Source organism: Nasonia vitripennis, assembly GCF_009193385.2.
Source record: "Nasonia vitripennis strain AsymCx chromosome 1 unlocalized genomic scaffold, Nvit_psr_1.1 chr1_random0005, whole genome shotgun sequence".
Taxonomy (NCBI): Eukaryota; Metazoa; Arthropoda; class Insecta; order Hymenoptera; family Pteromalidae; genus Nasonia; species Nasonia vitripennis.
In genome coordinates this window covers 1,936,829-1,963,389 of record NW_022279591.1, presented here as the reverse complement: position 1 = coordinate 1,963,389, position 26,561 = coordinate 1,936,829, and the positions used below count along the sequence as shown (strand labels likewise).

Here is a 26,561-nt window from a genome sequence, read left to right as displayed (position 1 = left end):
ATCCATATCAATCATATGAAACTTAGATGTTAAATCCGTTTCAATCCGTAACATACAAAAAATAAAAAAAATAAACGTTACCAATCCGTATCAATCCGTTTAGGTTACCTAATCCATTCGAATCCATTTCAAGTTTCAATCCATTACAATTCGTTATATACAGCGTTATATATAATGACATGTATAACGGATTGTAACGGATTGAAGAAAATTTAATTTATTGTTATGGTTTGGAACGGATTGTATAAATTTTGATTTACTGTTATGGTTTGAAACGGATTATTACAATAATTAAAAAGCTATAATCCGTTACAATCTATATTAATCTATTTTATACTTTACTGCAACAGTCACAGAACACTATATCGTGTTCGTATATATATATATATATATATACATATATATATATATATATCATGGTGTTCTAATGCTATGGTTTCATACGGATGATTACAATACAATAATTAAAAAGTTATAATCCGTTACAAACCATAAATATAAAAAACAAACTCGAGTTTTAATCCGTTTCTGTCAGTTGGAATCCGTATAAAATAAAAACGTCCACAAATCTGTTCTGCGATTTGAAAAAATTAGGAAACATAAATACGTATTTTCAATTTTACATAAATAATTTGCTATGCAAATGGATATTGTTTATAAAAATCTTCATGATCAATAGTATAAATGAATTGGAAAACAATAATGGGTTTCATAAAGGTGCAAATAAAAATAGCACATATATTTTGGATGTTTTCACTGTTCATCACTGTTAATTTATTAAAAAATATTTTATTGTATATCAAATGTATTCGGCATTACAGATATATATTGTTCGTTATCATCAACATGTAAAAAAATGCATTTACATTCAATCGAAGTAATGCTCTCTACAATGCTTTCATTTAGTATATTTTCAACTCTCCAAACATGAGGCATATCTAGTAAGGCAAATTTAGTAGAAATAAATTTTGCTTTGATGTAAATATCATCGTCAATTTTAAAAAAATACAAAATTTGTACAAAAATATTACTTTTTAATTGTACAATACTATTATTTCTTTTCATCCCAATAGAATACTTTTGGGATGTGTAAATATTTCCAAAGTATATGCATCGATTATACTTCTGTATCCCATCATCATATTCTAAATTTGAAAGCACTACATCTTCAATTTCATCTGCGTAAAAAGGTTTATTATACAAAATACTCTCCGTGAATTTTGTACTAATTTTGTTTGGTGTTAGTAGTGGCAATTCATTCCATTTTAATAAATTAATTTTCAAGTACCTTCTAATAATCTGTTTATCGACACCTTTAGATGAAGTTTTTGATTGTTGTAATTGGAACATAAAACTTTCTGCTGGAAAAGTAGATGTTGCCAACAATGGGCCAGACTATTTTACACTGTAAGCTAAATGTAAGAGACTGTGAACGTTGAAAGTCATGAAATTTATTCCATAGTATAATTCACACTGACCAATAAATGTTAATAATTCTCTATGACAATTAAGGCATTCCTCTTCAGTTATTGTTTTTTTTTTTGATAAAGTGTACACATACTTTACTAATATGCTGAAATGACATAAATCTTCATCTGGAAGAATATTTTGTAAACAAATAATACTAAAAAAAAGAAGCCATGAAAGCCACTCTGATCCTTTCTTTTTAATTCTTGGTCCAAATGGGCGACAACTTCTATGAATTTCTGATGGCGATTGAAAGTTTAATAATTTTTTATTAGCTATTTTTTGCTTATTATTGTTAATGTAAAATGGGCTGTTAGTTTGGGTCCAATTATCCCAAAATTGCTTTGTTACACCAAGACATACACAATGTAAAATATCAATCGGGAACCCCCATACTGGATCAAAATTAGGTTGTTGCATTAATATGCATAGTCCTTTTACGTCATTAAAATTTTTTAAATTATAATCCATTACTTTACGCAAATCTTGTATGTGTGATGCATCTGTTCTTATTTTAGAGTCACTAAATTTAAATGTATACCTCATGGTGTTAGTATATTCACCCCGAGCATAACACCAAGAGCATCCATAATAAGCATTAAACTGCAATCTAGATTGTATAACTGGCCTTGCTTTAGAATCCACAGTTACTAATAATAAAAACATTTTGAATTTAATGTTCTTACCTTCATCATTATAAATTAAGCCCGTAGAACTTAATTTTTTAATATTTTCTACAAGCACAGTTTTTAAGTATAAATTCATTAGTTTTGAGCTTGGTTCCTTTTTCACAAGAAGAAACCCGCATAAAATAACATTGTTTGCATTATCCATTAGTGATAATTCATTTAGCCTTAATTGTACTGGCCACATAGAAGTAAGAGAATTTTTAAAAATTGGTGCTCCATCAGTATTAGCATTGACTGATACTGTGCAATAATTTTCATCCAGTGGCAGTTTTTTGTATAAATCTGAATCTGTGACGCTTGAAATATTGGAATCATTTTTATCTTTACGTTTTCGATTTTCATAGTTAGATAATAAAGCAGTTCGTATTTTTTTTTGTTTTTAATAGCTGCTTAAATTGATATTTGATGCTGATAGATGTGAAATATGGTGCATTATTATAAGATAATGTTTGTTTTTTTTTTTCATAAATAGGACATTCTTTACTGATTTTTGGTAAAACATCTTGCTTTGTTGTATATATAAAATTTGTTCTTCACAAAACTCACAATAAAAATGGTACTTTATAATACCATAAGGCACAGAAAATTTTTCAGACATGTAGTAATTGTTAAACAGTGATTTATGATTAAAATTGTGCGGACCCAAAATTTTTATAAAAGAACCAAACTGTTCTTGTGTAACATCAGGTAGGTGGTATTTTGTACTTAATGCTGTTAGAATTACACTTGTTTCATGCACTGTGATTTTGGAGTCGTGAAACATAATACGATTGTCTTGAGTATTCGTTCTAACATTAGAAACTTTTTCTGCATTTCTATTACTTTCACTAGAATCCTCATCAGTATTTCCGTTATGACTACTAATTGTTTCATCAATTATAGCATCACTATGAGTTGAATCATTATCTTGTAAACTACTGTGATGCTCATCACTTTCATCGCTCTCATAATGGTTATCCTCAGAAGATTCTTAAAAAATAACGTAAATATTTATATAATCGTTAGTATTATTAGCAATATGAAATGAAATATTTAAAATGTTTTTGTACATCACCTGCTATAAATGAACAATAAAAATTAAGATCAAAATAATTTTTAAAGCATATAAGCAAAATAAACGCAGTCTTACCGTTACAATTATTAAAAGAACTATTTTGTGTAACAAGATGTGCGATATCAGCTTCATTATTTAAGTTGCCATCTTCCTCGTTATTACAGCCTTCATTATAAATATTTTATTCAAGGGATTTGCTTGGAATTAAACGATTTCCTAAAATATATATTTTATGTTACAATTGTTATAATGATTATTGTGTAACAACATGTGCAGTTAAACGTAATACTTCTACAATCGTTGTTATTTGAGTTGCAATTTTGCGGTTTATATATATATGACTGTGATACAAAACTTTTTTTTATAAACGTACCACATTTACATAATTTTTTCCAACGGTGCAGGGTACTTGAACTAACGTTTTCTATTTCAAAATCAGGTTCAAGAAATTGTTTATTTCTAGTGGAGATTCGTTTACGTTTTATAGAAGTCATCACTGTATATATAAGTATCACAAATTTGTAAATCTATATTTTTACTCATTATAGTATATAAGATTTGAGGTTATAATCAGCTTGCATTTGACAGTCTTATTCTACTATTATATTTATAAATTTACTGCGTATATATGTATGTATATGTAATTTTATCCAATGATTAATATAATTTTCGTTGATAATTTTTAATAAAGCCGAAAAACGCACAAAAAATAGGCTACTTTATAATACTTTAATAGCATACTTCTGTACGTATAATCAACGGCTTTGCAAGTTTGCACAATGTACATTGTACTGCGAGTTTCGGAATACGCTTCTATAGTATTGATTTTCTTGTGCCTCCTAGTGAATTTCACAGATAGATGCTTTTGATAGCGTTCCGCACTGTTCGGCATCTCGGCTAGAGATCATGGTCAAAGGTATACTTATATACTAACTGTACGAGTATATAGGAGCACGCGGTGAGAAATATAGCGGGAGATCATAGCTAAAATTCCAAGAACTAGAATTCGCTTTTACAGTACGACTTTACAGTTTTCTTTATCAAAAAACTACATCAAGCGATTGGACTTTTTCGTTTTTTTCAATTATGAAAAAAGATTGTCTGATGCAGTTCATTCATACGTGTAATAGATTAAAACAGTATTTTGTGTTAGATGCAACTGATACTCGAAGTGCGCTGGAACCGACATAGAAACTTCGTCGATTAATTTTTATTGTTAATTTAAGTTCTTTCATCAGAGTTAAGTTACAGTTGCAAGTTCTATTACTATTACACAGTAACAAAAGTACACCGAAATAAGTAAGAATTTTAAGTTTGTACATATTCCTTTTAAAACTCATAAGTTAACCTCAAAGCTTGGTTATTGGATTAACTATATATTTATATAATATATATAAAAAGCATTGGATAGAAAGAAGTACAAATTTATGAACGTATTATTATTGAGTCAAAAGAAAGTAAAGTTATACCTATAGAGAATTAAAAAAATTATGGAACGAAATACAATGAAGACAATATTGTATTAAATACGAAACAGTATTATGTTATGATCAATGGAAAGAAAGTAAAATGCATTATTCATGCACTTGGAGGTACTAGACCTTACATCTTTAACATTAATTAATGTCGTAATCATCAATTTTTTGTAAATATTACATAAATTATATGTATACTTGATAGCATCTGAAAAGGAACTTAAGAGCACGGGGAGAGTACGCCTTCCATCATTAAAAGTAATGCAGTCATGTTCTGAGTCTGATTCAAATAAAAAGTAGTCAGGAAAGGTTTTAGCTTGTAAACTTAATAATAAAAGCTGCTATATTGACAATTTCTTTGATCGTTAATTTAAAAAAAAATGAAGTTATCTAAGTTTAACGCTGTTCAGCATAGATTTTTTTTACTAATTTATAAATATTTATTATAGTTGATCAAAATGAAGGAAAACGTTACCTTAGCAAAGCATGTACGATTGATAGATAACTGATATCAATCAAAAACGACAAGCATTAACTGTATGTATATTGCAATGCAACAACCTCATAACATGCGTGTAAAATATATTTCATATTTGATATAATTTTTTTTACTACGTAGCACAAAAGTTTCAATGAGATTTATCCTGAAGATCAATCTCCAAATTCAAAGGATCAGAACAAAGAATTGGCGACCAAAACACATTCCTCACAACCTCTAATGGAAAATCCAATGGAAAATTTGGCGATTAATGAAAATCCATTTGAGCATCTTGTAAGTGAGGCAGTCAAATTTTATACATTGCCATTTCTACTTTAATAAAATATTTACAAAATCTCAACTTAATTAATTATAAGTATATTGTGTCATTATCATTTTATTATTTTATAGAGGAATACGCCAGGAACGCAGGATAGTAAGACATTGACTGATGTGTTTAACCAACAAGCAAAAATATTGGAAAACCAAGACGCTATGAAAGCTCAGTTGTCAGAGATTGTACGAACGGAAAAAGGATTGTTGACATTTTGTCAAGATCTATGTGAAAGTACTAAATATAATTACTGAATATAGTTTTAACCTTTTTTCAATATTTATAATGTAAAATTATAATGAATTAACAATATTATCTTATATTACAGATAAAGTCAACTTATCAAACATGGAAGCACTTGGTCTGCGACAAGGTGTCGGTACTTTCAGGATCAACGAAAGCAATCAAGAAGAGGTAACTAGCTATATTTAAGATAATGCTCTCATTTATACTATCTAAAAAATTTGACACTTTTATATTTAATGAAATTTGTTTTAAAAAAATTCTTTATTTTCAGAATCATTTGGGAAGAGGTGTTTGGCTTCTAAAAGAAAAATATGATACAGCTGAAAGAAATGCTGTTGGCACATTTGCTAAGTTCATTAGAAATTTGGCTGTCGCAGTATTTGGGAAAGAAACCTTAGCTCAAAGTTCCGTATCACAAAGTCTCGAAAGGAGACATCTGAGAGTAATTCGAGTGATACTGAATCGGGACAAGATCGGCCTATCAGCCCGGATGCTAACAAATCAAAATTAAATAGTAGTGTACCTCAAGAAGCTAAGAAAAATACAAAATCTAAGAAGGATGAAAAAAAATGTCAAACTTTGAAGAAGCCAGAAAATACGTCTGATGCTGATTCTGAAAGTTTAATCTCCCGGAAGAATTTAAAACGGCTGAATTCAAAAAGGATTTTGTCTGCTTACTCCGAAGAAAGCGAATCTGACAGTATTATTTTTCCTAAAAAAAGGACAAAGGTGTTCCACAGGGATGAGTATAAAAAGATACTTAATAAGATAGCTGCAGATAGCAGTAATAAAGAAAAAGAGCCGGCTGCGAAAGAGTCCTGTTCTGATGAGAAGAGCAGTGAATGTTCTGAAATAGATCCTACAGTACTAGAAGGTAAATAAAATCTTTACTATATATTTTACTTTAACTTAAGAGGCATCATTAAAAATTTTATAAATTTTTTAGAGATGTTTGATAATGTTGAACTAACAAGAACAAACAATTCATTGTTTCTGACAACTACATCGTCACGAGATCCCCTAGAATAATTAGTAGTCATGTACTTTAAATGATGTATTCTTCTAATAATTATTATACCGAAGTATTTACAACTTGAAAAATATGCATTGTTATTTTATTTAAACCCTATAAATATAACTTAAGTTTCATAGTCTAAAAATAATAATCCGATTCTGTTTCAGTTCATTTTTTTTATTAATTATGCAAGCTTTTCAAATGTCAATTTGAAAATTTAAATTTCATGGTACATTATAAAAGACAAAAAAAATAACGTTATAATAAGCAAAATATAAATGTTTATTTTGTCTTTTATACATATTATAGCGCGAAATTTTAATTTTCAATTGACATTTGAAAAGCCCGCATAATTTTAAAATAAATTGATTGTAACGGATTTGAAACTTAAAGGAACTGATTGAAATGTATTTGAAATAAAAGTATCGAATCGGAATAAATTCAGATTGAAATGGATTCGGAGTAAATTGGAATCGGATTAAAACGTATTGAAACGTATTGAACAAACTGATTGAAACGGATCTAAAACATTTAGAATTAAAAAAATGTACAGGATTGAAACGGATCCGAACCTTTTAAATTGATTGAAACGGATTTGACACTTTGGAAAAAATTTTCATCACTTTCGGATTGAAACGGATCTCACTGGATTCAAAAAAAGGATTGAAATGTATCTGTTCATTTTTTTCTGAAGTTCAATCCGTTCCAATCCTTTTTTTTTTAACGAGGGATTACATTCCTAGACCTGGCAAAGGTATTTGACACTGTAAATCATATAATACTATTAGACAAGCTTTACGCATATGGTATGAGAGGTAACTTATTACGTAACATCAACTTATTACGAGTTACTTAACAATAGGAAACAAAAAATAAAAATAGGTTCACATACAAGTGATTTCGAAAACGTAAATACTGGTGTCCCATAAGGAACGATACTTGGCCTATTGCTTTTAATACTTTACGTAAATGACTTACTGATGAATATGCCAGAAAACTCTATAATATTATATGCAGATGACACGGCAGTGATATGATATGATAGCTAATGGAAAAACCTGGTCTGAAGTTGAAGTAAAAATGAACAAACACCTTGAAGATATCTCTACATGGCTCAGGCTAAATAAACTAACAATAAATATTCAAAAAACAGTATATATCACTTTCGGAAACTATTGCGATAGCGTGCCAAAGAAAATTGAATTTAAAATAAATCACGAAATACTAAAGAGTGTAAACGAAACGAAATACCTAGGCCTAATATTTGATTCCAATATGAGATGGGATAAACATATTCAATATCTCATAAATAAGACTACATACCTCATTTTTATTTTCAGTAAAATTTCCAAATTCATGGATACATCTACTCTAAGAATAATTTACTAAGCATTCTTCTACAGTCTGATTAACTATGGAATAGTTGTGTGGGGTGGTGCGTACCAAAATAACTTGCAGTTGTTACAAACGGTCCAAAAAAGAATCCTGAAAATTATAAATAAAAATACCTTCCAAAGAGCTAATCCACTTAACCTACAGCAATTATTCGCATACGAAAGTCTACACTATCATTATACTAATTTTAAAGATCAGTTTATTAATTCAACAAGCAGAACAAGAAATAAAGTAATAACTCTACCAAGGTATAAAAAAACTGTAAGCACAAAAATTAGTTACATCAAAGCTATTAACATCTATAATAAACTACCGAATGATCTCAAAATTATAGACATGCGGAGAAAAACAAACATCAGAAAAATACAAGACTGGTTAAGAATTAATGAGTGAAAAACAAATACCACGACAATAGACTGCCAGCAACTGAAAATATGGCTCTCTGAGATAGGCAACCAAGATCAGTGTGAGCGTAGATGTGTAATATCCTCAAAAATACAGGATTTAATACAGCAAAGAAAAGAAATGAATGATAATCGACAAGGAACTGCCGAAAACTCTGTATATTTATTGAATATTTATAGATATTAGATACCTACATATGCGTAAAAGGCAAATGTAATTCATACAATATACGCAAACATCGTCGTATCTCCACCTACAATTACAACAAAATTAATAATACATATTCAAATATTATTAATAGTTTAGACGATATAACAAACGATATTATAAATACCTGGATGCTCAAAACGAAAAACAACTAATATCAAATTCATTAAATTTATTAAATGAACATGTAATGACTTGAAAAACATCAAAAATCCTAATATTGAAAAATATAAACTAATTGAAACGGTCTTCTCCATGATAGATGGAATGGCTGCAGAAAATAGCAACAAAGCAAGAAATAGAGAAGCGACTGCCGCACCTGGACAGAAAATCACGGAATCAGCCAGCCATAGCATGACCTATGGCGACATTAACTATCTAGGATCAAACAAAGCCTTTTTCTACTTTGACAAAGGAATAAGAGGGAAACAGGTTTTTACAAATTTAGTGTCTTCTCTCAAACTACAGTCACCGTATAAGGACATAGTAATAATAGATGAAATAATTTTTACATCAGATTGTAAATGTGACTCATCTAATTAGCACAAAGAAATGTTTCCACACTATAGAGTTACCTGTGCGGTTGGACTTACGTGCCCGGCGAGGCTCAACTCAACAGAGAAAATGTTGTACATAAGAAAAAAAGTGCAATAACGGATTGATTTATGACAGCAAGACAAATGTTAGTGCGGAACTGGCGAAATAGTGCGAAATATGAAAAGTGCCATTATACGAAGTTAGAATATAATATTTTAAATGTTAAGTTTTTTCTTTACAATACCAAATTATAATACAAAAACATAGAATCTAAAAAATTGTGCAATATAATCTTATTTAATGAGATCTTTAATGTCGTCGTAACATTACTCGTATAAAAGACCAAATCATAGAATCACTTACTAATAATTAAGAAAATGTTAACAAAATTTTTATATATTAATATTAAAAGGATTATATGTCACTGTTAAATTTTTTTTATTAAAAAATAATATATAATGTTATCAGAGTTTGGACGAAGAGAGTCTAAGGATTCTTGTAACCCGACCTACGTTTGTATGAATGAGAAGGGTGGTATGAACTGTGTCTGAAAGTCCAATTTCATGTTATCCTTAAGCATGAATGGAGATTGTATGGTATGTTGTTTGAGTGGATGTTATTGCTAATGAAACAGCGATAACTAATCAGTAATCATGTATTTTTAGTATTGTTAATCTGGACCTGCGAACAGGAAATATTGTTTTTCTCTGCAGGATTGCGTCGTTATGTGCAAATAATATCAACTCTGTATTGAATGCAATTGTTTTGTAACTCTGGAGTTAAATGAATAAATAAATAAATTTTGTTGCGACAGTCGGTCGGTGTGAAGTTACGATTGTCGCAGTAAAGTATATCATTTTGCAGAGTTATAATAATCGGTCGGTGTGAAGCTATGGTTGTTATAACGATGCATTGCTAATTTATTAAATTTGAAAAATAAAAAAGGAGTTAGAATAAATATTGAGGCTGTAAACAGATGAAATGTATAAATTTCATTAGTAAATTCAATAGTAAATTCATTTATTTATAATATTTTCTTTAACAAACGCGCAGAAAAGCCTTATTACTTTATTCTGGCACACATGCACTTTTTCGGCGTCACATTTATTGCTTGAAATCATTTCTATATTATCCATTATACCTTTTGTATTATTCATTCCTAGGAAATTTACAAAAAGGTCATCATTCAATTTCTCAAAATCATCAAAATAATTAGTCTCTCTTTCCAATAGAGACTCCTGTTATGTCCTAAGCTATTGAAAGCTGTCACAGTTTTGTGAGTGAAAGATAAGAATATATTTGTATTTTCTTATTAATTTTTATATTGAATGAAATATTTTTTTTATGATCCTTGTTAATTTATTGCATGGCGTGAAATTCAAAATGTTCGTTGTTAATTTATGGTGAAGTAATAATAGGAAGAGAAAAAAGTTTCAATTGTGTAATGAAAGAGCTGATGTGATTATTGTTATTTAAATAGTAATGAAATTACTAAATTGTCTCTGCTTATCAATCAAAATAGTAGTATATAGATATATGTAAAACCCAACAAGGATTTTCCCGCTTATTTAAGAGTTATTGAAATTTTTTATTTTTTTTCTTGTTAGGTATAATTTTTAGCTTTTCTCAAATTACAGTAGTTATATATCACGATCTTCGTTTTATAGACAAGATTTTGTTAAATACTGATTCTCGCTTACCTATGCCTATAATCGACAATTGATGTACATATCATTGCCATGAGGGCGTAAGCGCATATCTCTACATAATCGCCATCGGGGCGCTAGCGTTCATCTCTAATATTGCTACGAAGGTGTTTAGTTCCTTTAAATATTAATTTCAACAGTTATTTTTCTATTATTTTTTTTTCTTATCTCATTGTTTAATCGATTAACGCTATTACTGTAATTATGCATTATGTTAATTTAAATAGAATAAAATAGAATCATTATATATATATATATATATATATATATATATATATATATATATATATATATATATATATATGTATATATAATACTTAAACTATATTTGACATGTATCATCTAATTAATTCAAACTTAAGTCTTTTCTGGTTTAATGTATGATATACGTACGCAATTCATTTGCACTACTTTATACTTATTAATTTTTAGTTACCATTACGCAGTATATCTACGACTAAATAGGGACCTTCGTACTGGTCTTTTAGCTTATGAATTTTTCCTCCTTCAAGTAACCAAATATAATCACCGATTTTGAAATCTTGCGGGTTCGCACTTTTGTCATAATAATATTTTGTACGCCACTTGGCTGCTATTAGTTTTTCTCGCGCTATTTCTTGAATGTTATTCATCCTTGTTGTTAATTCGATAATATAGTCGACATACGTCGCAAGTCTGTCCTCTGTTTCGAGTGGGTCGCTTGACGGTGAACGAGCCAATCTTCCGAAAACTAACTCGTAAGGCGTGTGTTGTATCGCTTCGTGTACGGACGTATTATACGAAAAAGCAGCCATCTCTAGCCACTAGTCCCATTGTTCGTCTTGCGAGATAAATTGTTTTAAATATTCGCTCAATATATCGTGACTTCTCTCAAGAGAGCCGTTCGATTGTGGATGAAAGGCTGTCGTTTTGAACTGTGTGATTCTGAATCTATTTGCTACTCGTTTCATTAAACTGCTTAAAAAATTTGTCCCTTGATCGGCCAAAATAGCTATAGGAGCGCCAAAAGTGCAGATGAATCGTTTTATCAAAGCGTCTGCGACTGATCGCCCCGTTGCGTCTTTAAGAGCGATCGCAAGAGAATATTTAGTTAGACAACATTGTACTGTTAATATATTATCGTGTCCGTCTTCTGTTCGCGGAAACGGGCCAACTATGTCTAAAGCAACTTTTTCAAAGGGCTGAACAGGTGTATCCGTTATGACCATACGATTTTTAGTCTTGACTCGAACTAATTTCTTTAATTGACAAGGTAAACAACCGAATATACATTTGTATGTCGATTTTCATATTTTCCCAATACAAATTTTGCTTTACGCGCTTATAGGTTTTATTTACGCCTTTATGTCCGCCTATGGCAGAACAATGAGCCTCCTCAATAATTTTTGTGCATTCGCTTAAGAGCGGATAAGTAATAGTTCCTTTACAAATTATTATCTTTACTTGTAATCAGCTTAATATGCTTCGAATTTTACCAATTACGTCGTTCCATCGTACATTTTCGATCGAGACGCTTTTTGCAAGACTAATTGATTTGATTTGTTCTTTCAAAATAAATGATTTTAATTGTTTTAAACCGGAAACTAAATTCACTGTGATTTTCGAGATAAATGTGGTTTGTTGCTTTTCGGCATTATTCTTAACCCTCCCGCAGTCAATTCGTGTAATCGCGGTACTTTCTTGCGACTCTCTAGAAGTCGTGCTCCTTTGTCGCAGGGCTGATGCGTTGAGGATAAAAAATACAAATAAATATCCTTGCGCATCGACAACTGCTCTCGGGTCTCGGCAAACATTTTTCCATAACTTTTTAAACGCTTTTGTGTATTCAGATTTATAACAGAATTGTTGACTTCATGATTAACCATGGTTTCTTGACCTCGATTACTGACATTATGTGTGCCAATATCGTCGAGATTAATTGTTTCTGACGTACTTTGATTGCTGACAGGTAATTTATAAGATTTTTCGTTCGTTCGGGCCTCGACGCGTTTCTCAACAATCTTATTAGTAGATGCGCTATCATTTTCTTCTGATCTCTCCTTTTCCCTAAGTTTCTTAGTCCCCTTATTTGCATTGGGAATTTTCTTTCGATTTTCTCTGTAATCAGGCCGACTTAATTTACCTGCGTGCGTGCGCGTCATTCGTCCTGTTGTAACTTCCGTAGTTGCTGACTCTAGGGGTGATTGGTCCTCGTTTTCGACTGGAGTTTTTGCATGACTTTTCGTGCTTTCGCGAATAATCATTACTGATTCTATATTCTCTTCGATTGGATTTCGAGAGAGTGCGTCAACATTAAGATTGATTCGGCCTGGTTTGTAGACGACTTCAAAATTATAATCCGATAATTTAAGCCTCCATCCTGTTGCACGTGAATTCGTCTCGAGAGTCTTTCCACCAACATAGTGGCAAATGATCTGTGCAAACAACGAATTTAGTGCCTAATAAATAGTGTCTGAAATGGCGAATGCCAAAGACCATAGCCAAAGCTTCTTTCGAATAGGTAAAGTAACGAGTCTCTGCGTCATTCAGCACCCGAGAAGCATATGCAATTGGGCGATCTTGGCCTATCGTACCTTGAGAAAGCACCGCTCCGGTGCAAGTCAGACTAGCGTCTGTGGTGAGTATTAATGATTTTGAGAAGTCGGGGAAAATTAGTACAGGTTCTTTACATAATTTCTCTCGCAGTATACCGAAAGCTTCTTGTGCTTTCTCGTTCCATTCAAAGGGTACGTTTTGTTTTAGTAGAACCTTCGATAATAACCAGCTAATCCCAAAAATTGGCGTATGTTTTTAACAGTTTTCGGTCGCGGAAACTTTCTTACGGCTTCTACTTTCTTAGGATCCGGGCAGATTCCTTGATTGCTTATCAAATCTCCTAAGAAACTTACTTCTGTGCGAAGAAAATCGCATTTATCCGGCGACAATTTAAAGTTCGCGGCCTTTAATCTTCTTAATAATTTCGCGAATTTCTCGTTATGTTCTGCTACGGTTTTTGCGTAGATAATGATATCGTCGAGGTACACGCAAACGTCTAATGATCCAGAATCTAACTCTTTCGCGTCTTCGGGCGAGACAGTGAGAGCACTTCCAGGCTTCTCTCCTTCTTTCATAGGTGTGTTATATATAATTCTATTAATGCATCGCATAAATGTTGCAGACATAGATGTCAACCTTTATGGACAAACATTCCATTTATAAAATCCAGAATTCATTACAGTAAATGCAGTCTTATGTCGATCTTTTGGGTGTAATGGGATTTGATAATAGCCCGACGCGAGATCTAGAACTGTGAAATATGTCGAACCGCCGAGTGGATATCTTGAATGTTCGGAAGAGGATGGTTGTCAGTTATAGTAACTTTGTTCAATTTTCGATAATCTAAAACTATTCTGTATCTTGGATTACCATGACTATCGTCTTTTTTTCTTAAACACTAGAGCGGACTATTATAATCAGAATTAGACGGTGAAATAAGTCCGGCGTCCAAAAATTCTTTAATTTTTTCATTGATTGGACCTTTGTGTGCTCTAGGAGGGAGGTACGTTTTGACATTTACGGGTCAATTATCTATAGTCGGAATGCGATGCTGGATTATGTGAGTAGTAGTGAGTTTTTCCCCGGGTAAATGAAACTGTTCGTGATAGGTGTTGACAATTTGCTCTTTTGCGACGGTAAACGAAGTTATGGAATTTTTTGAAAATATATACGGTTCAGCAAAAACGTATCATGATTGGTCTGGCGACTTAGCGAAAATGAAACAAAAAAGCAACGAATCCGTAATTGTATTTTTAAATAGAATTCGGGAAATCGAGAAAGAAATCACAGCCGCGGCTCAGCGGGAGGGCCGGATAAGTATAAAAAAAAACATTTGAAGATGATCTCGAAAATGACTGCATCAAATTTTTTAAAAGGGGACTACGTTGGGAGATCCGGGGGCACATGGGTACGCCTACCACTTTAAAAGAGGCTCGCGAACAGGCCATTGAGATAGAACGCGAATATGCGGGTTGCGCGATCGACGACGATGAGTTGCCGGACGCAAAATTTAAAAATAAAGAAACGCGCAAGGTGCATGTAGTCGACTATGACCAAAGTTCGATGAAGCGCGGTTTCTGTGGAAAGATCGAATACGTGACACAAATTGTCGACATAGCGACGTGCGTGACTACCAACGAGACTGAGAACCCCCACCGCGCGGCAATCAAAATTTTAGAAACGAAACGTGGGCTAATAATACTAACTTCGGAGGATGGAATGCCAAAAATAGACAACGCAACGGATTCCTTCCGAATCAAACGAATAATAATTACAATAACAATAATAATTTCAATCGAAGGATTACTGAAAATCCACGATATAACAACACCGAGAATTTGAGATCTTCGAATAATTCAAATCGTAACAATACTAACAATCAAAGCACATTTAGACCGACGTGTTACTATTGCGGTATTCAAGGACATACGCGTAATGCCTGTTTCAAGCTGCAGCAGGACATGCGCTCAGGTAACGTAGCGCAGGGAAACGCCGAGTCTCTTTCTCAGGAGGGCGCGCGGAGGGAGATGACATCTGGCACGCGCCCGAACGATTCCAACGAGAGGAATACTACCACGTCCGCACCGAAACTATAAATTTGAGTCGCGTGAGCACGGTGCCGACCATCAGAGTAGACATCGGAGAATTTAACAAGCCATTAGAGTTTATGCTTGATACCGGAGCCTCTGTTAGTTTAGTGCGTAATTCGGAGGTATCGCCCTATACTAACATAAACACGAATGAGATTATAAGATTAAAAGGCATAACAACCCAATATATTTCCACTCTTGGCAAAGTGACAGTAGATTTTAACAACGTGTCAACAGATTTTCATTTTCCCATCACGGAAGCTGGCATATTAGGTAATGATTTCTTTCGTAAAAATGAAGCGACAATTAATTATTTTGAAAATTATATTGAAGTTAATGGACAAATAATTCCTTTTGAAAAGTATCCTACGGAAATAGAACCGATAGATACGAAACCAAGGGTAACAAGTGACTGTTAGGGTAGTAATAAATTTACCGAACTAACAAAGTAACGTTGTGTGATTATGCGGCTGATAGCTTACTCTCCCATACGGGGGAGATCAGTACTTCGCACTGATTGTTGCGCCGAAACTGTTTGCGTGATATTAAACACCAAGGAAAATTAAATTGTTAACGAGAACGACTTACTTGTGTTTGTTGATGGGGATGACCCAAACGTTGACGATCAAAACTCTCAAATGCTATTTGGAAAATTGTGGATTTAGGGTAGGATCAAGCTTTTTAATTTTTTGTATCTGCTCTAACCTGCAGATATTGAATTGTGCCTATGCTTTGAATTATTGGTATGGTCATGCGTCGTTTATTCTTGGACCACAATCAGATCCCTTGAACAAGCTCTGCGGTGTTCATTCGATGAAGCAATGACGTTGCTTTTTCCTTGAATGTTCAGAACATTCAAGTTTATGCATGGGTTAGGTCGGCTTTTCTCAAAAAAAAAAAAAAAAAAAATATATATATATATATATATATATATTGGACGCTATTGGTAAGCAATCGGCAAGATTTCTTTCTCTTTTTTTTATATTAGGCTTGTCAACTTTTAGCTTGTTTCAGGATGATGATATGGGTTTGGGTGGATTGTTTCTTTGTTTTTCTTTTTCTTACCTTGTAAGCTTGGTTATGACTCTGCTCCGCGATCACACAAACTGTCAAGGATGGTCTCGTACAATCTAGACTTATTTTTGAATCTAACTTATGTGTTATTGTTAGTAATACGCATCGCTTTATTTCTGTTATAACCTGTGGATTACTTCTTGTTATGTGTTCGCTTATCGCTAATCACTTATTTACTAATTTTATATTTCATTTTGTTAGTGTGACTTAATAAATAATTCATTTTGTTATTGCTTATTCTCTAATATTGATATTATTGTATATTATATTGTTTTAGGTAAGGGTCTATTTTAAGAAAAAAAAGGTATGTGGTGCTACATTTTTTTTTTTTTTTCGAAAGATAATATGAAAATATATTTTATTTTGACGCATAACAATGATAGTAACTTGGTTTTTTTTTTATGTGAACTACTTACATCTAACTTAAAGCTAATGTCGCAGTGTCGTCTCTTAAAAACTAGTGTCTAATATTTTATTGAAATCTATCTTCTCCATTTCCTTCCTAATTTGTTCTTCAGCTGCGGAACTGGCTCTTGTCGGTCTTTGGGTCTCTGTATGTTGTCGTCTCGGTTGCTCTGTCCGTTGTTGTCTCTCTTGTATTCGGCGTTTGGCGTTCTGTCTGGCAATCTCCCTTTCTATGGGATCCTCGTCGCTGGATGACGTGTAGTCTAAGTGTAATGCCTTATGCACTGACACTGGTGTTGTCGTGTTGGATGTTGTTGAGCGAGTTGTTGCTTGCTCGTTTGCCTGTTCACTCGTGCTCGGTTGTGGTGTCGATGTTGTCTGTCTTGTGTCCTCTTGTGTTTTGGTCGTTGATGTTGACTATTCATTTAGTATTCTCTGTCTTAAGTGAGGCATGTTGCAGTTCTGTATATGATCGTCGAAGCTTTGTTTCGGTATTTGGTCTCCGCATAGGAAATGAATCATCGTTTCATCTGTTCTTGGCATCCATTTCCACTTCACTATGTATATCTGTGGTCCGTTTAATTTTGCGTCTATTGCGTCAACTTTGTTTGTATATGTTATGTACCCTACTTTTCCTTTTGTCGTACTGTCCGTCAGTTCAATGCTCACTGTCTCTCCAAACACTGTAAAATCTGTTTCTAATTGCTGTTGTGTGGTGTCTGGTGTTGCTAATATGTATAATTTTGTGTTGTTGCCGGGGTCAACGGTCCAACATGTTGATTTTTGTTTCTGTTGTGTTTTGTTTTTTTCTGTGTTTTGCTGTGCAGTGGATCGTGTTAATGTGTATACTTTGTTGTAAGCTAGTCTTGTCGAGTGCGTCATTTGTGTCTTTTCCACAGCCTTGTCTGCGCTGTCCTGGTTTTCAAATTGGATGAATGCAGTGTATCGTCCATTTTGTCCGTCTTTAGGCGCTAAGTGTCTTACGTCTATGATGTTTCCGAATTGTTGGAATGTCTCTGTTGAATTTTGTCTTGTCGTATGTCCGGGTACTCGTACACATATAGTATCTGGTGTTTGTACGTATTCTATTGTTTTCTCCTAATTGGTTTGTTGTTCTGTCGTTGGTCTTTGTATGTCATCGTTTGTTTGATGTATGTGTTCTTTGTATTTGTTGATTACTTTAAGCGCATGATTTTTCATTTGGCTTTGATGTCCTTGTCTTTCGTTGCGTGGTGTTCGGTGTTGCAGGGCCCATGTTGTCTAAATAATGCTTCTGCGTCTATTGTTGTACCTATATATGTGGCTGTCACTGTGTAAGTGCTGTCACTGTCTGTCAAATTTATTTTGAGTAGCTGTACATTGTCTTGCTGGTTGTATGTATGGCGTAGTGCTATGTTTGGTTCATTAATAGTGTAAGCTTCGATATCGTCATTGTTGGCAGGTCTTTTGACGTCGTTATTGTCATTGCTGTCAGTGTTCTCGTTTGTAGCAATTCTGTCATCATTGTTAATAATGTCGTTATTGTCTGGATCGCCACTGTTGTCCGTAGAGTCGGTGTCATCAGAGTTCTCAGAAGTGTCAGTGCTGTCAGTGGCGTTTGAGTCAGTAGAATTTTTGGAAGTGCCGGTGTTGTTGTCTGTCTCTAGGTTGTTTGTCGGTTCATTAGTTTCTACGATGTTTGTTTCTTGGTCCGTCTGTCTGTTCAGTTCGTAATCGCGTAGTAGTTGTGTTGTACCTGTACTTGTCCTGTACGTTATTGTTAATATGGCTGTGGCATTGTTAGTCCTTTGATTGGTAATTCTGAAGCTCTTAGTATTGTTCGATCCGTATTTATTCAGTAATGTCATAACAACAGGTAGTTTCCCTGGTGGGCCAAAACGGATGGTGACGTGTTTTGAGTTCTCATCAAAATCGATTGACTTGATTATGGTCTTGAAGATTTTGTCCATGTCTGTAAAAGAAGATATGCAAATTCGTAGAAGAGGAAAAAAAATTTTCATTGAGTGGGGTATTCATGGGTCATATTGTGGTCAATCATTCATTCTCTCATTCACACTTGTTAATTGGTCCTGTCTGATTGCTTACTTTTCTAATCTATAATCATGTCATTATCATTTAGGTCATCATGTATTACTTTGAGGGTCTCGGGTGTTTCGGATTTATGTTGATTCTGAGCTTTACTCTGGCATTTTGTACTGAGTTGCTGGTAACAGGATTTTCTTCTCTATTTTGTTTTTGGCTCTCCAGCCTGGCTATTTTTTCTTTCAGCTCCAATATGGTTTCTTTCAAAGGTTGTAGTTTGTCTAGAGGGGCTTCATCGGTTTGTTCTTGAGACCATTATGCTTGTTTTTTGCAAGTTACGTCGTGCAAGCTGTATATTTCTGCTTCTATCATTCTCTTGCATCTTTCGTGGAACTTTGCGGTGGTGTTTCCTTGTGCAATGCGTGGGAGTCTTCTTGGCTCTGCAAAGGTCGCCTTGTATATCGGGTCACTTTCTTCTTTTGCAATTCTGGCTTCTTCTTCTGTGAAGTACTGCACATATCCATACGCTAGGCGTCCTTTCCTGTCTCTGACCGTCTCGTAGTAGGCTAGGGTTCCAAATTGCGCAAATTGTCTAAAGAACATCTCGTCCTTTTCTCTGTCATTTCCGTCCCAAGGGAGTAGGCAAAACAATCTGTTTCTGATTACTTGCGTTTGATGACGATTACGTGCTTTTTGGTTCACTACGTGGATTTCAGATCTAATTGTTGGCTCTTCATTCGGAGTAAGGTCGATCAATTCTCCTATCTGGGGCCCTGGTACGGTGCTGCTCTTCTGCTGTTTCTCTTCAATTTGTTCTGTTTTGCTAATAATGTTATCGTCATTAATAATATTTTACTATACGTTGTTTGGCTATGTACAAGCTTCCTGTAAAAATTCATGCTTAAATTTTGGTTAAAATTTGGTGAATTATGAGCATTCTGCTTCTTGTTTCGGTAATAGTAACAATTTCTTTGTGCTTTTTGAGGTTTTACTTTCAAGGGTTTTGCGGTCTAAGTGTGGGGTATTGGGACTTTCGCGACTAATTGAGATATTTTCGAGTTCGAATTCTTCATCATTTGAGATGAGTTTTTTCTCTTGTCATTTCTTTTGGGTGGTGGATGGGCGTGTTTTTTGTTGAGACATTGACAAGTGCCGAGGCATTTCATTTTCATGATTATTACTACTATTATTGCTATGATTGTTAACTGAATAGTCACACTTCCGTATAGTGTTGTGTCATTTTTATAATTCTGTCTTTTGTGTTCGCTTATCTCTTCTAACTGACTCATTATTTCGTGTAACGATTTTCCGTCATTATTAGCTGTATTGGGTGTTAATATCTTTGTTGTTTCTAAACTATGAAATTCTTTGTCGTTGTTTTCTTTATTTAGGGACGGGTAAATGTCTTTTATTTTGAGGTTTATATCTGGTTTGTATAAGTAAGTGTATTCTGTGTTTCTGGTTATCTCTCCAGTTATTGTGGCTTCTGTAGTCGTTGCTATGCATGTAGGAGCTACGTGCACAATTCCTGCCTCTTTTATTGTTATTTTCGTTTCGTGTTTGTTTTGGCATATAATATTTAATGTTTCTGGTTCAACCGTGGAATAAAGCCATGATTTATCATATTCTAAATACGTCCATTGGGTCTGTATGTTCATCCTGTAGCGTATATCGCAGTGGTTGATTGCTTTCTGGCTGGGATTTAGGAGTAATGTTATCTCACAGTCCCTGGATACGGGCACGTTCCTGATTGCTCCTAGGATCGGGCATATATCTGCATAGCGTGTCGTGATGCATGTTTGTCTCTGTTCTTCATTGAATTTAATATATCTTGTATGGTCGTAACTGATAGCTATGTATACATGGGACGGTTTTATAAAAGCTTGCCCTATTATTTTGTTTTTCATGTTCTGTGGCACTTTGATTGGGTGCATTCTGTATAATTGGTACGGCATTCGGTCTACTAGTGGTAAATGCAGCACGGCTAGCGTTCGTTCGTTTTGGTGTATGACATCGATATTCGTTATTTTGGCTAGTTCTTCTGCCCTCATGTGCTCTGGTGGTATTGGGAATTCTAAGTCTCGACTCAATCTTTTTACGTCTATGTTCATTTGATGAAGTACATCTTGTTTCATGAGTTCTGGGTGCATTTTTCCTTCTTTTAGCTTTTGTAAAATTGTTAATAGTTTCTCGTTGCTTTTGATGACGTGGTCTAATGTTGATTCCAATCGTTTTACGTATATCATTATTTCGACTTGGTAATTCATTTCTTCCTTTTCTCGTAGCACACTTTTGATTGTTTTTGTTAACTCTCTTTCAAATCCTTGTAGCACTTTGTAATGGTTGCTGGTTATGTTGTATAGCTCCTCGAATTTTGTTGAGATTATGTGAGAATTGTTGTTTATCAGATGCACTATTTGGGTTTGGTCTAAGAAGAGCTGGTCTATATTTCTGTTTATATTCTCCACTTCGTCGTCGGTCACTAGTCCAAACAAACTATTGCTTATACTTCCTATTATGCCGAGTGGCACTAGTCTTTTTGCTCTGATGCTTCGTAGATGTCTCGCTGTTGGATATTGGATATGTCCTAGATTTGCTATTGTCTCTCTTATTGTTTCTTGGATATTTGTTAACTCTTGCTCTTTTATTTCTAGTAGGTCGATGGCTAAAGCGTGTCGGCATTTCCTTTCTTCCATTATTGTTTTACAGGTTTGAAATACGTCTTTGTGCGAACTTCTTGCCCTGAATGACTGCATAAAATCTTCCACGTTGATGTAAATGTTGAGTTTCCATGTTGCTCTTTTTATTCTGATCACGTCCAATTTTTCAAAATACATTCCAGGATTGGGGTTTAGGGATTCTATTTGGTATACGGGTTCACACTTGTTCTCGTTGAGTAGATTGAATATTATTATTAAAATATTTAAAATTCTCATCCTGTAACATTATTGTTAATTAGTCGAAAGAGTCTGAATCATTATCATCGGGCTTATCCTCTACCGGTTTTAATTTGTCTATATGTTTTCTTATGCGTTTGCCATTAGGGTATTCCAAAATGACATTTTTCCTACCTAAAAATTCAATTATTTTCAGTGTTTTATTCCTATAAGCATCAAATTTACTTACACGGGGTTCATTAATTAGCCTCGCATACCCGCCTACCTTCCCCTAAATATTTAATCTTTTTATCGTATCTTTCTTTTGTTTTGACCTTGTTCGCTATTTGGGTTTCGCCTGCTAAAATTTTCATTTCCTCTAATCTTAATACTAGATCACGCATATAAACATTATATGTTTTTAATTTTTCGTCTGACGGTATTCTCAAAGGGAAACGCGCTATTCGCCCGTAAACTAGTTCGAATGGGGTGAAGTTAGTTGCTGCATGTACGCTGGTGTTATAAGTAAAAGTCGCAAATTGAGTTAAATGGTCCCAATTGTCGTATCTCTCGGAGTATATTCTAATGAATTCTATAAGTGGGGCGTGGCTCCTTTCTAACGACCCATTTGTTTGCGGTCTATATCCTGAAGTGGTGAGATGATTAATTTTAAATAGTTTGAGTAGAGATTCGACTATGTTGGAAAGGAAACTGGTGACTCTGTCTGAGAGTATGGCTTTCGGTGCTCCGAACTGGCAAACGAGATACTTTGCTAGTGCATCAGCTATTGTGGTGGCATTGAGATTCTTGATGGGTATGGCTATTAAATGTTTCGTTAAATTACATTGCATTGTTAAGAGATGACAGTTGCCTCTTGGAGTCATTTTGAGTTTTCCAACTGTGTCAATTGAAACTTTGTCAAATGCTTCTATTGGAGTGTCCGTGATTATCATTGGTTCTCTTGTTTTGAATCTTTCTATCTTCTGCTCTTGGCAGCTTGTACATCTTCGAATGTAGTCTTGAACATCATTCCTCATTCCTGGCCAATAATATCGTTCTCTTATTTTCAGGTAAGTTTGATTGATTCCCTTGTGTCCTCCTGTTAGACTGTCGTGAAGATGGCTGATTATTTCTTTTCTGTGTTTTTCGGCTGGTACTTCTACTTTTCCGTAACAGATTGTCACTCTTATTCCGCTTTGATGAAAATGTTTGTAAATCATCTCTAAGATGGCTGGTGACTCTAATTGGTCTAATATGTCTCCTTTTCTTGCCACTCGGAAGCTTTTGATTTGTTTATTGACGAGTGTTTTGTTTAAATTCTGAAGCGCCCTGTTTAAATCTTCCATTTTAATTACGTTGAAGTATTTGTCTTTTATTATTACTGTGAATATGTAGTGCTTTTTAAATGGCGTGACAGGACTTGTCCCGTTTTTAGCTTCTTAATTTTAATTTTTATTAGGTCTATGTCTCCAATTTCTACTAACAGTCTAGTCACAGACACCGTGTTGTCACAGTCTGCTGATAGGAAATGAACAATGTTGTCTCTTTTGTGCGTGAGGCATTCTCTTATGGTAATTATGTTGTGAGGAATTTTCTTGAATTCTTTGGTTATGTGTGTCGCGGCATCCTCCGATTCATGATCATTTCCTGCTGGAGTATAGTTTTTGTTTAGTGGTTCCATGTCTGGTGGTGTGGGCAAGAGGAAAGGCATTGTCGCTTCAGGTGGTTTTGAAAATCTTATATCTATTATTGATCCTTCTTCTGCTTCTATTTCACTTAACACTCCTAATTTTCTTCGATTTCTGATTTTATCTCTCGGCGTGCTGTTGGCTGTAGGTCTGTCACTTTTTATTGTTGGCGTCACTGACAGCGTTCTTCTTGGTGGTGGCCTTATTATGTCAGTTACACTTTCAACGTCCGATTCGTTTCCTGTATCATTTTTGTTTGATGTTTCTTGTAGTTTTTGTTGTGCTCGTTTTATTAGTTTTTGAACACTCTTTCTCCATACATCGTCCACATCCGCCTCATCATCCGTGTAAAATCGTGGATCTGATGTTTAAGTTGCTTCGCGCACTTCATCTGGTACATGATCATCATCTGAGAAGTGCGAGGGTATCTTCATTTGTATTTCTATTTCCGTGCCTGATTCGGTTGTATTGGTACTTCTATCTCATATCTCTTCATGCTTTCTTCAAACTTTCTACTTGCTTCTTCTACTTCTTCTCTCGTGACAGTTGTTTTGATCGATAGGTTCTTTATGGATTCTTCGTCGGTGTTTTCTTCGTTCTGGGATGTTTCTACTGCACTTACTTCTATGGTGATGTTGCTTATGGTCTTGTCTTGGCTTTCGCCTGAGGAAACACCTCTTCGTCTTGTGTTTCTCCTTCTGTTGTTTCTGACTCTTCTTGTCGTAATCCGGTATACCTGGAGTCAGGTATTGGAGGTTTATCCAAATCACTGTCTTCATTGGCTGTGGATGATAGCCATGATCTTCTAGATGGGTTAACTGTCATCGATGTATCCGAATCTGCATCGGTCGAACTTTCGGGAACTTTTCTCTGTTTTACAGTAGTAGCTTTGGATGTTGATGCTTCGGTCTCTGCTGGCTTTTCTATCTTTGTTTTTATTCCTAATACAGCCGTCTTCGATACTTTTGGTATTGCGCCTTGTTTGATATACTGCCCCACTGGACTTTGTGTTTGCGTGCGCCTTGCTCTGGTTCTCTGTGCTATTACGCTATGGTCTAGTTTAGGTGCTTCTTTATTAGTTTTGGAGCCTATTGGTCTCCCTCTTCCTCTGGGTTTATTTGTTATGTCACCTGCTGATTTTATTCTGCTTCGTGGCTGTATTGTTGCTTTGGATGATGTCGTGGCGCTTGCTGATGATTTTTCTTGTTTCTTTTGTTTTTCTTCTATGACCATCACCTTAATACTAGGTAGATTCTTAATAATTTCTTCTTCAGTCATTTCTGGTGGGTTTCGTGATAGCGCATCAGCGTTTTTATTTAATTTGCCTGGTTTATATTTGAAGGTATATTCGTATCCAGTGAATCTGAACATCCATCTCATTAGTCTCTGTCCTGGATCTTTTCTGCTATGCATCCAGTTCAGTGGTTCATGATCGCTCACTAGTGTGAACTTTCTGCATAATAAATATGGTCTAAATTGGTGTAAAGCAGATAATACAATGAGACATTCCTTTTCTGCAGTCGAGTAATTTCTTTCGGCTTTGTTGAGCGCTCTGGATAAATACTGTACCGGGTGATCAAAACCGTCTTTTTCTTGACTGAGTACGGCACCGATGGCGTAATCAGAAGCATCCGTAGTTAGTGTAAATTCTTTGTCGAAGTTCGGAAATTGCAAGATTGGTTCTTTCATCAAACATTCTTTTAGTTGCTGATAACTGTTTTCACACTCTTCCGTCCATTCAAATTTCACATTTTTCTTTAATAAGTCATTGAGTGGCTTCGCGATTTTTGCAAAGTCTTTTATGTATTTTCTGTAGTACCCAAACATGCCGAGTACTTCTCTCACATTTTTCGCATTTTTAGGTGTGGCAAGTTTTGCTATGGCTACTACCTTTTCTGGGTTTGGCTCTATGCCCTTAGCGCTTATAATGTGTCCTAGGAATATCTGAGTCTCTCCATCAAGTTTCTAATTCTTTGTTCATGTTCCTGAAGATCTTTACTATATACTATTATATCGTCTAAGTAAACTAGCATTCCTATGTTCTGCAAACCTCTGAGTACCTTCTCCATTAGTCGTTGGAATGTAGTCGTTGCATTTTTCAATCCTTCTGGCATTCTGGTATATTCATAATGTCCGTTTATTGTGGTGAAGGCCGTCTTGTAACAATCTTCTGGGGCCATTGGTATTTGTTGGAAACCACTTGCAAGGTCAAAAATGGAAAAGTATGTGGCTCCTCCCAATTGATCCATTATATCAGCGATGTTGGGTAGAGGGTAAGCATCTCTGATTGTCCTTTTGTTGAGCTCTCGGAAGCAAATACCATTCTCCATCTCGGATTTCCGTGACTATCAGGCTTCTTCGGTACTATCCATATTGGTGAATTGCATGGTGATTTTGACTCTCTGATAATTCGGTCTCGTAACTTCTTTTCTACACTTTCTCTAACCACTTGTTTATGTTTCGGTGGGTGCCTGTATTATTTCGTTTTTATTGGTATATCGTCCTCTAAACGTATGTGATGCTGAATCATGCCTGTGCATGGTAGCTTGTCTCCAGCCAATAGAAATCTGTCTAAATAATCCTCTATAATACGATCTACAATCTTTAGTTCTTCTCTATTTAGGTGGCTTCTTCTAATAGCTTCTTTCACTCTCTCTAACCGTTTGATTTTATCTACTATTATTTTGCCATCAAAATCACTATCTGTCTCTTCTAAGAATTCTGGTTCAGTCTCGAACGGCATGAGTTCTTTGGCATCAACTTCTATGGTAACATCGTGCTCACTTGTGTTTATTGCTAGCATTTTGCAGGTATTATTGTCATTGATCACTACTCCTTCTCCCAGAAATACGTCTTTGTTTCC

The 26,561-nt window shown here is 34.4% G+C and overlaps 3 protein-coding genes across 12 annotated transcripts in view; 2 read left to right on the top strand and 1 right to left on the bottom strand.

Moving 5' to 3' along the window:
* The window catches only part of LOC100118566 (coiled-coil domain-containing protein AGAP005037), a 1,551,999-nt gene that overhangs the window by 1,388,242 nt on the left and 137,196 nt on the right, over positions 1-26,561 (top strand). The window lies entirely within an intron of this gene.
* On the bottom strand, positions 740-3,700 carry LOC107981581. Its single transcript, XM_016987699.3, has 3 exons — positions 3,584-3,700; positions 3,286-3,426; positions 740-3,125 (listed from the first exon to the last, which is right to left on the bottom strand). The coding sequence occupies exon 3, from the start codon at positions 2,338-2,340 to the stop codon at positions 1,396-1,398; it is 945 nt and encodes a 314-aa protein (XP_016843188.1). The 5' UTR covers positions 2,341-3,125; positions 3,286-3,426; positions 3,584-3,700; the 3' UTR covers positions 740-1,395.
* Positions 3,977-6,844, top strand: LOC100677842. 4 transcript variants are annotated; one of them, XM_008207750.4, is made up of 9 exons: positions 4,183-4,509; positions 4,612-4,802; positions 4,891-4,943; positions 5,135-5,222; positions 5,305-5,457; positions 5,575-5,731; positions 5,826-5,911; positions 6,015-6,617; positions 6,690-6,844. In XM_008207750.4, the coding sequence occupies exons 5-8, from the start codon at positions 5,404-5,406 to the stop codon at positions 6,252-6,254; spliced, it is 537 nt and encodes a 178-aa protein (XP_008205972.1). In that variant the 5' UTR covers positions 4,183-4,509; positions 4,612-4,802; positions 4,891-4,943; positions 5,135-5,222; positions 5,305-5,403; the 3' UTR covers positions 6,255-6,617; positions 6,690-6,844. The 4 variants fall into 4 exon arrangements, with proteins under 4 accessions (XP_032457236.1, XP_016843190.1, XP_008205972.1 ...); XM_016987700.2 differs by having other exon boundaries at positions 4,393-4,509; positions 4,891-4,994; XM_032601345.1 differs by lacking the exons at positions 4,183-4,509; positions 4,612-4,802; positions 4,891-4,943 and adding an exon at positions 3,977-4,126.